The sequence below is a fragment of the Littorina saxatilis genome, linkage group LG12 (assembly GCF_037325665.1).
Source record: "Littorina saxatilis isolate snail1 linkage group LG12, US_GU_Lsax_2.0, whole genome shotgun sequence".
Classification (NCBI taxonomy): Eukaryota; Metazoa; Mollusca; class Gastropoda; order Littorinimorpha; family Littorinidae; genus Littorina; species Littorina saxatilis.
Window position 1 is genome coordinate 29100022 of NC_090256.1, and position 14745 is coordinate 29114766.

The window sequence follows — 14745 nt, forward strand, 5'->3', positions numbered from 1 at the left end:
GAAAGCTTACAGTTGAATTCCTGTGGATGGTGTCATAATGTTGTAGTTTATATAGTGGGACAGGGTGGTAAAGTTTCGTATTGTTCACAGGGATCAGCCTTTTGATTACCCCCTGCGGGTTAGAGGGAAGAATTTACCCGATGCTCCCCAGCATGTCGTAAGAGGCGACTAACGGATTCTGTTTCTCCTTTTACCCTTGTTAAGTGTTTCTTGTATAGAATATAGTCAATTTTTGTAAAGATTTTAGTCAAGCAGTATGTAAGAAATGTTAAGTCCTTTGTACTGGAAACTTGCATTCTCCCAGTAAGGTAATATATTGTACTACGTTGCAAGCCCCTGGAGAAAATTTTTGATTAGTGCTTTTGTGAACAAGAAACAATTGACTAGTGGCTCTCCTTTCCCCGTCGCGATATAACCTTTGTGGTTTTCTTCTTCTTCTGCGTTCGTGGGCTGAAACGAGTGGAATTTTACGTGTATGACAGTTTTTACCCCGCCATTTAGGCAGCCATACGCCGCTTTCGGGGGAATCATGCTGGGTATTTTCGTGTTTCTATAACCCACCGAACTCTGACATGGATTACAGGATCTTTTTCGTGCGCACTTGGTCTTGTGCTTGCGTGTACACACGGGGGTGTTTGGACACCGAGGAGAGTCTGCACACAAAGTTGACTCTGAGAAATAAATCTCTCGCCGAACGTGGGGACGAACTCACGCTGACAGCGGCCAACTGGATACAAATCCAGCGCGCTACAGACTGAGCTACATCCCCCCGCCCACCTTCGTGGTTGAAAACGACGTTAAACACCAAATAAAGAAAGAAAGCCTTTTGATTGCAGATCTTCCTTTTAAGGTTCAGTTGTGGTAAAGTTGCTGTAATATGCAAACTTGATTTTTGAGTGATATCTACTTTGGTGGGGGAAAAAGCTCAATATGCAATGCTGCAATATTGCATAATTTAAATACTGTTTTTCTACAGAATGTGAGGCGCACACTGACAGTTACACATCTATGGCGCCATATGGTTACCAGGAGACCAATCAGCCCACACCTTATCGGTGTGATCATTGTGGTCGCTACTTTGCCTACAATCGCACAATGAACCGCCACAGGTGGAAGTGTGCTGGAACTCGACGGCTAGAGTGCCCCGAATGTGGGCAAGTGTATTACCGTATGGACGCTTTCAAGGCACACATTGCAAAGCATAAGCAGCAAGATATGGGGTCCTAAGTAGACTTTTGCGAATAATGATCTTCTCTGTTTTCGTTGTGTTTTTACATGAACAAATCCAGAATTATTTCTGATGACAGCAAAAAACATTTGCAGTGGACCATAGTTTTTTGTTTTTTTTACAGTCACTGAGTCGGTGTTTCTTGTGGAGAAGTGACATTCTAGTACAAAATGGGTTTTTTATATGGACGATATATTTTTTTGTGGGTGAGTGAGTTCAAGTGTGGATGGTTTTGGCTGGCAAGGTAATCTGGGTGAGTGAGTTCCCAGTACAGATGATTTTTTGTCTGACAAATCCATTCTGTATGTTAAATCTTGACAATTATCTTATGTTCTGCTGTTGAAAGTGTGTTTCGTAGATTATTTTGTCAACGATCTTGCCAGTGTTGTATGTGTGGAATGTGTTCATAATTGTAATATATGGTCATGACTATTAAAAATTAAATCGTAAAGAACTTTCAATTTGAATTGGCATCTCTCTCTCTCTCTCTCTCTCTCTCTCTCTCTCTCTCTCTCTCTCTCTCTCTCTCTCTCTCTCTCTCTCTCTCTCTCTCTCTCTCTCTCTCTCTCTCTCTCTCTCTCTCAGCATTCACTCATGTCTCTCTCTCTCTCTCTCTCTCTCTCTCTCTCTCTCTCTCTCTCTCTCTCTTGTGTGTGTGTGTGTGTATGTGTGTGTGTGTGTGTGTGAAGAAGACCAGCAAGTAATGCAATACATTCATTCAATCAAATCAGAAGCATGCACACCTAATATTCACACATATTCTGAATTACAACAGTCAGTTGTGTAGTAGCAAGGATGAAAATGTCAGTAATACTTGAATAAGGATGAAAATGTCAGTAATAATATAAGAAAGAAATGAGATGCTGACACATGCATGCATGCACATACAGAACCACAACCTGCTGTGCATTTATCTGCATTTGAGCTCAAATTTTATTGCACATATAAACTGCCTTGACTTCTTAAGTAGGAACAGCTGAAACAGAGTTAGAAATGACACGCCAAGTAAAGGATGCTCAGTGCTTGATTACTCCCCTGGAAGTTATGTGGTAGTTGCTGTGGAGGATTTGTACCTAGTTAGAGGGGAATCTTCGACAGACATGACTATGATATGGGAATATCCCTGAAAAGACAGTTCCATCAACTGTGTTTATAGTGTTCATGTCGTTTGGATTGAGTATTCCAGTCGGTGATGGATTCTTGCTGTGTACATAGTTACAAAAAGAGTGTTGACAGTATGAAAAATGATATACATTGATAAGCATACCTTTAAAACCCTTTGCTTTATGAGGTCTGTGATAGCCTTAGCTTTGAATGCTTTTTTTCTTCAATTTTCTTCATGAGAAGCCTGATGACTGACGGAATAGCAATTTTTGCCTTTAATTGTATGTAGTGTTCATTGTCATTAACCGAATAGTTTTGGGTTTTTTTCAAGATAAATTACGGCTGCCCTTGTCTTCAGTTTGTCATTTGAGCCTACTTTTTGATGTGCAGAGAGTCAGTACGGATGCTTCAGTTGTGGGCTGCCATTAGACTCCTTAGCAGATTTAAGAACGCACAGAGCAACTTGCTTTGTTCAAGGACCTAGGCCAAGAGACTTGGCTGTGCGATTCATGAGACAAGCCGGCCCATCTTTGGATGGAATTGGAAACTATCCCTGTACCAAGTGTGGCAGGGTGTTCCAGTATTCACAGAGTCTGAACCGACACAAGTGGAAGTGTGAGGGACTGAGGGTTCTGACTTGTTCGCACTGTGATTATGCCACCCACAGGCTGGATAGCCTGAAGTCCCACATGGGCAAGCACGCAGAAGAGCTTTTCCCACCCGTTACGGGGGGCAGCAAGCCTGAATAAAGTGATCATGCACTAGGGCTTTGACCTTGTTTGCTGTAAACATAATTAATTTCAGAAGTATGAAATTCAGAGGCAAATAAATACCCATTGAGGAGAGGAAGATGATCGGGCTTCATCTGGAAAATACGTTCGTCGGGCTACTCTTGATTTTGCTGTTGCTTTTTCTTACTGTTGGAAGGAATACGTGGATGGCAAGGGTTCCAAGATATGTTTGTTGGCTTTTCTGTAGCTGGTTTATATCTGCACATTACATTGTGTAAAAGAAGAAAAAGAAAGTTGGTGAAAAATTAAAAGGAAGAATTCTTGCCTGTAGGTTTCAGAGTTTTTTGACGTGGTTGTGTCTTGGTTGTCTCAGATATATGGACTCCAGACCTCGGCATGCACTAGCGTATGCTCTCTCTCTCTCTCTCTCTCTCTCTCTCTCTCTCTCTCTCTCTCTCTCTCTCTCTCTCTCTCTCTCTCTCTCTCTCTCTCTCTCTCTCTCTCTCTCTCTCTCTCTCTCTCTCTCTCTCTCTCTCTCTCTCTCTCTCTCTCTCTCTCACGCAGACAAGCTATTCTTCACACTCCCTATACAAATTCAGAAGAAATAAACACCTGCAGACAAGAAGCCGGTTACATGCACTGAAATTCTGGTGACAGTCCATCACAAGCATACACACACACACACACCAGGACTCAGTGGGACTTTGTTTTTCATCTGCAGCATTCTTGCCTCTGGATAAAGGTCTTCAGTTTATGGCGGATGCTGGGCAGTCCTGGAGGCCACAACAGAGGTTCAGCACGCCTGGTGAAATTCAGCAGATGACACAGTCTAAAGATGCTGAATCTCCTCAGCTGCGTTACAGATGTAGCAGATGTAACCGTGGTTATCAATTGCTTCAGTCGCTGCAGCGCCATATGTGGATGTGCGAAAAGTCACGGCCTGTGATCTGCAATATCTGCTATGCCACGTTTTACCGTGCAGACACATTCACAAGACACATGAGAAATGTTCACAAAATGGAGTCGCAGGGTGCACCGGCTTTGGACTGACTTCAGTGTTTTTGTATTTTTAATGACAAATACATCACAAACATTAAGTGAGTGGAGATTACTATTTTACCCTCATCCAACTCTTTAGAAGCTCCTTTGTCTGTGGGTCAGGTAACCCACTTTCAGCCCAAATAACGGGTCATTGCAAAACCATTGAATCGTTCCAATACAACTCTTTCTTTATACTGTTACTCTAGTAGGTATTGATAAAGACAGTGCAACCTTTCCACATAAAAGACATGTCTGTTTGATCATTACACTGCTGTGTGGTGACATACTTTCAACCAGGGGAAGAAGGTTATAGGTAAAAGGGGGATACAGCTTGTTCACAAAGATATCTTAATTAGCAGTCATACCCTGCAGACTGTTGGCAACTGTTCTCAAATGGCTGTGACAAAAATGTCTAGATTTCATATTTGTCTCAAGAGGTTTGTTGCTGTTGTTGTTTCCCAGCCAAATGTCTACTGTGCTGGCTGACTAAATTGCGCCTGTTGCCTTGTCTGCAGAGACAATGATACGTCTGCTGGCATTGAGTGGTGGAGGCAGTGCAGGTAACAGGGAGCTGGAGGAGTGGAGTAGGGAAACATTCCCTGGCGTCATGCTGCCTGTGGGGGTCGGTGGTGCTGGAGGGACCTACTGCAAGCGCTGCATGTTTTACTGCCCTGATATGGACCTTCTGCGCAGGCATATGGAAACCTGCACAGCGGAGGTCAGTGAATTGGACATAGCACCAGCACAGGAGCCTGAGAGCAAGAGTGACTCTCAGGAAGCGCCAAAAGAGGAAGCAACATCACCTTCTCAGCTTCAACCACAGCCTCCCATAGACCCTGCTAGACCGTTCCGCTGCTCGAAGTGTGGGCGAGGCTACCAGCTGGCACAGTCTTTGCAGCGACATCGCTGGAAATGCGACCAGTCTCGCCCCCTGCCGTGCACCATCTGCGGTGCCGTTTACTACCGCGCCGACAACCTGCAGAACCACATCAAGTCAACTCACAACATGGGCAGCAGAGTACCGCCCAACATCCGCCAGTCATCACCGCGGGACTTTGTGCCACATTTCCTGTCTGGCTCTGATCCAGAATCTAACTGAACTTTGTCCAATGGACTTTTAAGAAGGTAGAGAAAATAATTTACATGTTTAGATAGCATGTCAAATAGCCATAATTTGGCCAGCCTTGCTAATCAGTTGAGAGCGATTTTGATTTCTTCAATGGGTGTGTGCTGTGTTAGATCTCTTGTGTTTCAGTAGTTGTACTGATGCCGAGGAAGTGGAAAGTATGAAGCAAGTAGACCTAATGCAGAATCGAGGAACACTTCAGGAAAAGTGAAAGTAAAGGAGTGGAAGAGCACACATTTACAAATGCACAATCAAAAGTTAGATTTCAATCAAAAACAGAAAATGTTCTAAAAGCTTGATGTGTTCTCTACTTGATGTCATCTGTAGCGCCCCAGTACCATCCCATTCCGGTGGTTTGTTGAACTAGTACACACCAGCATGAAAATGTAATTGAAACAAAAACAAATTAAAACAAATCAAAGGAATGTTGCTGTTTGCTTGGGCGATGATCTACATGCTGTTTTAATTTTTGAAGCTGAATGGTTTTTATTTAGTTCTTGTCACATGCAAATTCATACGACAAAGGCACTTAGCTTACCCAGCCCGTTTGTGAGGCAGTGCTTTGTCTCGTAATTGAGGTTTTGAAAAAGGAGTCTTTATTTTAAAAAGAAAGGCAAAAAACCCTGGCTGTCTTGTTTTGAAAGGGATTTTGTAACTGAGATTTCAAAACGCATCTTTATTTTAAACAGGAAAGTAAAGAAAAACGGCTGTCTTGTTTCTGATGAGGATTGTGTTTTGCAGTTGCAGATCTGGCACCAGACATGGCGGAGGTTGTCGTAACTGGTGTCAGACGCCTGAGCCAGGTTGAACTGGCTGCTCATCAGATTACTCAGCCACAGCTGCTCACAACTGTTCAGCTTGTGCCAGCCTCTCAGTCTTCCCAGGGCAACTCTTCTTCTAGCTTTACCTCTTCACAGTATCCCATGGCATCTCACTTTCAGCCTTCAGGCTCTGGCTCCATGCAGGATCAGTCAGCACCACAGTCATCTCAGACCACTCATAGCTCACCCCAAACACTGTTTCATACAGTTTCTCATTCAATACCATGGTCAGGCCATCAAGGTGTGGTGGCTGGCAGCTCTTATTCTCAGTTTCGTCTTCAGCCGCAGCAGGAGGGAGCGTCCAAGCTGTCTGGTGCACCTGAGCATGCAGCTGTGCGCGGGCAGCTAAGGTCGATGCTCGGGTCAGCTCCGACTATGGTACCTTTGGTTCGAGCGTCCAAACCCTTGTCTATGAGTCAAACAATCCACCACCCAATGAGACAGTTTATGCACCCAAAATCAGAGCCATCCCCACCAATGCCAAGCACCAGTCAAGCGTATTCTCCCCAACAACATCAACAGCATCAAAGAGCAACCCCCTCCCCAAGCTCCCGAGGCGTTGGCTACCCTCCGTTCAGCCAGCCTCAGTTCCCGCCACGCCCAGGTGGCGTTTCTCACGGTGGACCCTCGCCCAGACTGAGTCCCATTGACCCGATGGTCCACTCCTCCACACCACAGTTCCCCTACCCACGTCCTGAACGCTCCTCGGGTAAGGGTTCAGGGGAGAAGAAAGATCACCACTGCCTGGAGTGTGGCAAGATGTTCAAGTCCCAGCAGGCACTGGGCTACCACAGGAACGCCAAGCACGGGTATAGGGAGGACCTCAAGTGCCCCATATGCGGCAAGATGCTAAGCCACAAGCAGCACAAGAACTACCACATGAAGAATGTGCATGGGATTGATGCCTATGAGCTTCCACCAGGAGATCAGAAGCAGTTGATATCAGAATAAGATGCAAGTTTAGCAGTGCGGAGAGGTTTTTCGTCAATCTGGAAACATTAAGCCAAGAAACTTACTTGCCCACTCAAATATACTTGTGTGTAAATTACTCTGTACAGTTGAGTATTTGTCAAACCAGTCGCCTCCTGCAAATCAGTCTGTGTTGATGATGGTCCACAGAATGGTTGTGAGAAATTAAAGGACCAAACGTTGATTACATTTCTTTTATAAAAACATCAAAACGTAAGTGCATAAGCAGGGATGGAATATGAGCAAATATTCTTTTTTCCTGGCGTGTGCGCAGTCAGACTTGGTCATGTGTTGCTAAAACGGCGGATATGGTTGTTTGTGAATTATAAAACAATATCAGAAGTATTTTTTTCTCCTTATGCCTGCCTTTCTTTGATGAGTACAGTCAGTTTTGAACCATTTAAGTTGTTCTTGGCTTTGACCTAGTGTCTTCTGTTATTTGCAGGATTCTTGGCGGTTGACATCACTAATGCGGAGACCAAAAAGGGTGATAGTGAGTTTGATCAGTCTCAAGGCTGGATTCAATCAGTAGAGCAATATCAGCACCAAGAGTGGCGTCCAGCAAATTGGGTTCAGCAAAAGAGTGCGGGCAGCTTAATTTCCTGCTCTTTCTGTGGTTCTGTCTCTGCTGACACGCAGTTGTTTTGCAAACACCTGCGTTTGGAACACCAAAAGCACCTGTGTTTAGTTTGTTGGAAGTTGTTCAATTCTCACCAGGCACTGGGCTTTCATCGCAATGCCAAGCATAGTAGTAACGAGCACCTCAAGTGCCCTGTATGCAACAAGACCTTTGCCCACAGGCAGAATAAGAGAATGCACATGCTAAATGCTCATCAAGTTGACACTTCATGATCAAGAAGGGGGTTTAGCTTTTGTTTATTTTAATGATCTGAACCTGTATTTCCTTCAGCATCTCCATATTTATCTCATAAACTCCAATGTTCTAAGTGTTATTAACAATTGACACATGGGAAAATGAAATCATGTGACTCAAAAAACAAAAACAAAACAACAAATACAAACCTGCCAGTGAAAGTGTCCAAAATGTTTGAACCTGCTAGAGCAAGCACTTACTTTGGTAACACATAAAAGGGACTCTTGATTGGAATTAGCGTGTGTTGCGAGTGGGTGTTTGCAGTGTGTGTGACTTGTTCTCGTCCTGCATGACTTTTCTCTGTCCTTGCAGGGCTTACAGGCAGCCTTGTGGCCACAGTTGAGGGCTCTGCTCCCTTTGAATCACTGTATGAAGTAGAAGGCACGTCAGCCTACAACAGTTCAAGCTACACACCCTTCTCATCTCAGCCCTCTCTGTGTGAACTGGACGCTCCGGTCAATCTCTTCTCATGTGGTTACTGCAGCGAGGTCTTTGCGACGGATAAAGAACTGTGCCAGCATACGCGTCACATTCACGGGAAGCACTTGTGCACTGTTTGTTGGAAGACATTTAACTCTTTCCAAGCGCTTGGTTATCACCGCAACGCAAAGCACGACCTCAAACAAAAACTGATCTGTCACCTGTGTGGTCAGGCCTTCGGTCACTCCCAGCATAAAAACAAGCACATGAAAAACAAACATGGTGTCCAGGATATGTGAGAGAGTGTAGGTGTTCCTAGAGTTGTTTGTATTCAGTTTCTTGTTAGTACTACTTCACAGAATGTTTTTTGGGCAATAAATGACATCTGTGCTGAAAAATTGTGCAAGAAAACAAGTAGATGGGTGTTATGATTCGGGTTAAAAATCTAAGGGGTCAACACCAACATGTCAAGTTATCCCAACTTGTACAAGTTAAGAGTTGGGACTTTTTGTTTTTTTTGTTTTTGTTATTGACAGTGTCATTCGTTGGAATTTCTGGATACTTCTATCTTTTGATGATCCTTCCAGTTTCACCTCCTTCCGGCACTATTTTGTGTCATTTTTCTCTTGTCTTCGGTTGTATGCTGCTGAGTAGCAGTGACTGCACACATATGTTGTCATAAATTCTTTACTGCGAGAAAGGGAAGGGTACCATAATTAACTTCAAGGTTTTCTTCTTCTTTTTGCTTTGAGAGAGAGGCCCGAGTGAGCCATTTACAGCAGCTGTGTTTTGCGATTTCAGGTACAATCTCCCAGTATTCAGCGTATTACACAGCCACTGATGATCAGATGCAACATGTGCAAGAATTTACTGAGACACCAGATCAGCCTGGTTATGGTGACCAGTATCATTGTCCCGAGTGCAACCAAGCATTTGGCAGTCCTGTCGATCTACAGGTTCATCGATGCTGCAAGCATCCCTATGAGTGTTCTCATTGCCAGAGGCGCTTTAATGCTCGCAGCACCTTGGTTCGTCACCGGAATGCCACACACGGCTTGAACAGAAACCTCCAGTGTCATGTGTGTGGCAAGTCTTTTGCTCACAAACAGGCCAAGGCCAAGCACATGTGGAACATGCACAAACTTGCTTCAGAATAAACTCACAGTTTTGGACAGTTTTATGTCTGTGTGGATGGCAGATACTGTCTGGTGGCTTTGTTGGACGTAGGGGGGCTGTGTCCTTTGATCTAATGACAGCAATTTTTTCCCAAAATCTTCTGAAGTAGAAGGTAAAAATGGTTTTCCTCATTCGTCATGCAACAAATGAGTGAAACACTCTAAAAGCCCTAATTAAACTGTGAACATGACGCTGAATTGAAGTACCTGTGCTCCTTCTGATCTTTGTCTCACCCAGTTTGTGAGAAATGCGTAATTACTAATTAGTTTGATTCTCAGGAAGTATTGTTAGGCGTAGTTCAGCTTTGACTGTATTCAATATTGCTTGAATGAAAGTCTTAGTATGTACTACCTTGTTATGGTAAGCCACTGGTGCAGCAGTTAGGCACCAGCCCTGGGTTATTTCTACAGACATGCGTAGTTGATATAAGCGGATAAAGCCGACGCAGAAAATATCTTTAAACTTGACATTTCTTGCCGTTTCAGGCTGGCATTGGCAGGGTGCAGTGAAGCGAGACACGGATGTGAAATGTGAAGAAGCAGCACACGTCTCCCTCCAGAGTTCTCAGCTCAGAATGGGATATGCATATGGTGCTGCCTTGAGCTGCTCAAAATGTCCATGTCTGTTCAAAGATGATGTGACCAGAGATAATCACCAGTGCTCAGGACACCAGCTGCTGTGTCTTGACTGCCACAAAGCTTTCAGGAGTCGTAGCACCCTAGTGCGCCATCGTAATGCAAAACATGGTCAAAACCAAAATCTGGTGTGCCAGATCTGTGGGAAAAGCTTTGCTCACAAGCAGAATATGACCAGGCACATGATGTCAACACATTTATTAGCTCCTAGTGGGAACGTATCATTCTAATGTCTGTAGCACAGATTTCTTTGTCTGTAAAACTTGTTCATTCAGTGTTTCCAGGCAAGTGTAGAACTGGTTGTAAACCATGTTAAAATGCCAGCATCAGCAGACAGTGAACTGTGTTCAAGAACTACTCCTTGAGACCCTCTTTTCCTACCTTCTCCCTTTGTTCTTCTCAGTAGCTTTGGTACTGTTGTACTGTGTTCTCTCAAAAACTGTATGGAAGGTGTGATAGATTCTGTAATTGGTGAACAACCCAGAAAAAAAATTCGCTCTGTTCTGTCTACTTAGTATGATATGGGAGGTGATGTTTGAACTTTTGATTTTCCCAGCGACACGTTTTCAACCTGTTTCTGATTGGTATTCAGCCTGCACATGTTACAAACTGCCTTTACTTTCTGTCCTGCGTGCAGGCATAGAGATGGATTGGAAGAGAGAAGAGACGTCTGTTGTTTCCTGCCCCCACTGTGTGATGTGTTTCTTTAGTCAGTCACTGCTCCTGTCCCATCTGGTAATTGCGCACAGCAAAGTACCCTGCCTGCACTGTGGGGAGGTGTTCAACTCTCGCCAATCTTTGTCCTATCATCTGGACAAGAGGCATCGCCAGAGAGAGGAACTCAGGTGTCACATCTGCGGCAAGGCCTTCACTCGCATGTGGAGCAAGAAAAAACACATAGAAGTCGTCCACCAGGGCCTGTTTGCCATGAATTAGCTGTCCACCATAATTAGCCATAATTAGTGGAAGTCTCAGGTTAGGGTTCGAATGCGTTGATTCGCGGCATAGGTCATTTTTTGTTGTGCAAGTTGCATATGTAATTAGGTAGAGCACTTAGCGCATGGTTCTGCAAACAAATCCAGAGAAACATGGGACTAGTCCTTTTGAGTTCATATGATGTTTCGCAACCATTTTGATTATAAACTGTTGGCATTTTCACACTGTCTTTGAAATTTTATTAAGAGACTTCACTCACATTTTCATACAGGCTGAAATATGATCACATACTCTTTTTGAGTCACTTGAGAAAAAGTGACTCTATGTAATCGGTCAGTGTTAGTCTGTCCGGCCGGCCGTCCGTAGACACCACCTTAACGTTGGACTTTTCTCGGAAACTATCAAAGCGATCGGGCTCATATTTTGTTTAGTCGTGACCTCCAATGACCTCTACACTTTAACGATGGTTTCGTTGACCTTTGACCTTTTTCAAGGTCACAGGTCAGCGTCAAAGGAAAAATTAGACATTTTATATCTTTGACAAAGTTCATCGGATGTGATTGAAACTTTGTAGGATTATTCTTTACATCAAAGTATTTACATCTGTAGCCTTTTACGAACGTTATCAGAAAAACAAGGGAGATAACTAGCCTTTTCTGTTCGGCAACACACAACTTAACGTTGGGCTTTTCTCGGAAACTATAAAAGTGACCGGGCTCAAATTTTATGTGAACGTGACTCCCAGTGACCTCTACACTTTGACGTCTGCTTTGGTGACCTTTGACCTTTTTCAAGGTCACAGGTATGTCTTGAAGGAAAAATTGCCTCATATAATATTCAGAACTGCGAAAGTGACTCGATCGAGCGTTTGCTCTTCTTGTTGTTTTAGTTGCAACAGAGCCACTCATCTCTTCACTCCCTCCCGCGAAACACAGACATATGAACAAAAAGAAAAGAGTTAAACTTGGTGATTTTGCGATTGTCCTTTTTATTGTCAAAATCAGTATTATTCGAGTCAGGCGCATGTACGAATATTTGGAAGTGTTCACTAGTGCAGTTCTTCTCACCACACATGCCTTACAGCTGACCTCCTCTCTTTTCAGCCTCGTTTTGTGCTCAGACAGGCACAGGCCGTGTTTCAGTGGGCAAAAGGGACAGCAGGGATTATGCGATGAGAATGCCTGAGGAACAGGCATGGCAGCATCACCAGCAAGAGTATCAGGGCATGAGGTCAGGTTGGGTCCCTGGTGTAGGCTCAGGAAGTACAAGTCCACTGGTGCTGGTACAGGCTGTTGACAACATGGCTGCCAACCAGAGCTGTAGTTTTCCGCTTCGTTGTGCACCTTGTGGCGAGGCTTTCTCCAGCAACACGGAGCTCTATGACCACATGCGTACAGTGCATAAGGTTTACTACTGTGTGCAGTGCTCTCAGGGTTTTAATTCTTCTGCTAATTTGTGCTACCACCGCAACAAGTTGCACAGGCAGAACACTGATCTCCAGTGCATGTACTGCGGAAAGTTTTTCGGTCACAAACAAAACCTGCGCCTGCATATCACCAAAGCCCACAAGGATTTAATATTTCAGCAACTTGGAGATTTTGGAACATTATGATTTAGGCAGAGCATTGTGAAAGCAAGAAAAACAGTCTGTCATAAATGAAGGGTAGTATAAACAAAATGAAACAAGAAAATGTTCATCGAGTACCTTATCAAATTCAACAAGACTGAACTGTTTTGTAAACATTAGTACATTGAATTCATGCTGTCTTTCAGTAACAAAAAAAGAACCTGATGAAAATTTTTTGTTGTATACTTCTCCGGAGATAGAGCATCTGAAGCAAGTAAATAATTAGACTGTCAGCTTGACCAAAGAAAACTGAACCTTGATTTAATATGTTCATGACATCAGAGTTGTGGTTTTCTGTGTTTAAACGGGTTGTGTGTTTTTGCAGCCGTAGCAATGGATGGCAACACAGGTTTTACAGGGTTTCGCAGCCCTCGATACCCTGCATCGACAGCACAACAAACATGGCCTCATCAACGGTCAACTTCTGTTGAGGATCGTGTCTGGAGTCCCAGGTCAGGGAGATTTGAAGGCCTGCAGAAACAGCAGGAGGTGTTTGCTCGCCAAGCATCATCGGAACTAGTGCTCAAACAGACAGAAACACACTATAGGTCTGCGACATCCAACGCTTTTCAAAATGCAGTGTGGTCGGATAGTCCAGAAGGCACTCATCATTCCCTAACAGGCCAGAACTCACGTTTTATGCCTGCTAACAGTCCTCACGCTCACTCGAGCCAGCTTTCCCAACCTCAGTTCGGACATAGTACTTACTCTCCAAGTAGCCAAAGTTACCCCACGGGGCAAAGTGCCCAGTCTCACCCAGAGTCTTTCCAAGATGACCCTCTGTCGTCTGAAAGCTTGTCCCTTCAAGAGATGTTCAAAGATGTAGGTGACAGTTTCAGTTGCCCGCTGTGTCAGTATTCTTTTGCAGCTGATGGTCAGTTGTGGGATCACGTGCGCACAGCGCACAAGAAGAGCATATGTGTGCCATGCAAGAAAGTGTTCAATTCCTTCGCCTCCCTGTGCTATCACCGCAATGTCAAGCATGGCCACAGCGACCACCTCAAGTGTGGGGTCTGTGGCAAGTTCTTTGGCCACAAGCAACACATGCGCTCCCACATGATCAATGTGCACAAAGACTACAGTAACATGTAGTCTCAGCGCTTTTCATTCTCAGTCAGCATAATGAATTGATTTTCGGTCATCATAATAAATGATACTTCACTTGCATCAAGGGTAGGGTTGTGGTTTGCACATACATCTCAAACACAACACGCTGACCAGATTTCACACCAAAATAATTTGCCTCGCGGTACCTTTTCCAATAGGGACTGGGAGGCCTTTTTTTGAACTTTGAGCAGTTGTGCTGCAATGGTCTTTGTGTGTGTGTGTGTGTAGATTTTCCCCGGTTTGTTTTAGGTATTTTTCATTGACATTCAGCATTTGAGACAGGCTGCTGTCTTTTTTTGGTATTTTTGTGTGTTCCTTCTGTGCATAATTTGAGATGGTCAGTATTACATTGTGTGGGTTAAATAATGATTAATGATGTTACACTCAAATGTGTCCAGGATTTGTCAGTGGCTTCCTTCCATGTTCAGCGTATCTTCTGCAGCAGTAGGACTAGTTGATGTGATTGAGAAGTTCAGAAGCAGGTGACTTTACTTACTGAAAAATGGCATTGTGTTTCAAGTCGTGTCTCCGTTTTGTAACAAATTGAGATGGACCTCAGTAAGGAAGGTTTCTGCTATTCATGTGTGTTTGGTTGTGACTGTGAGTAAGAAAAATTGTCAACTCCCAACTGTTTTTGCTCGGTAATAATCTATATGCCAGATCAGCTGTATGATGTACATGTGAACGGCATTATTTTGAAAAATACCGAATAAAAGTGTATCTCCATCAATCAAACCGGTTTGTGGTGACTGATGGCATTGCAAGTAATTTTCCTGTGTATCCTTTCTTGTGGATTTTCATTTCACACGTTGCATAATAGGTTTACAAGGAGCGTATTCACATGTTAGAAGGCACTAAAACAGTGAAAGTAGTGTTCTGCTCATTTTCCTGTTCATGTGAAAAAAAATCTGTTTTTTGTTGTTGTGTAGATCCCAGTACATTGTGTTTTT

At 43.8% G+C, this 14745-nt stretch overlaps 1 protein-coding gene across 5 annotated transcripts in view; it reads left to right on the forward strand.

Moving 5' to 3' along the window:
- Window positions 1-14745, forward strand: part of LOC138981684 (uncharacterized) — a 166071-nt gene that overhangs the window by 57043 nt on the left and 94283 nt on the right. The window contains exon 4 of one of the 5 annotated variants that reach the window (XM_070354686.1): window positions 4620-5218. The exons of the other annotated variants lie outside the window; for them this stretch is intronic. Within the exon in view, the coding sequence (XP_070210787.1) occupies window positions 4620-5203 (584 nt within the window). The 3' untranslated portion in view covers window positions 5204-5218. Of the gene's footprint in view, window positions 1-4619; window positions 5219-14745 lie in introns of those variants that run through there. 5 annotated transcript variants of the gene reach the window in all.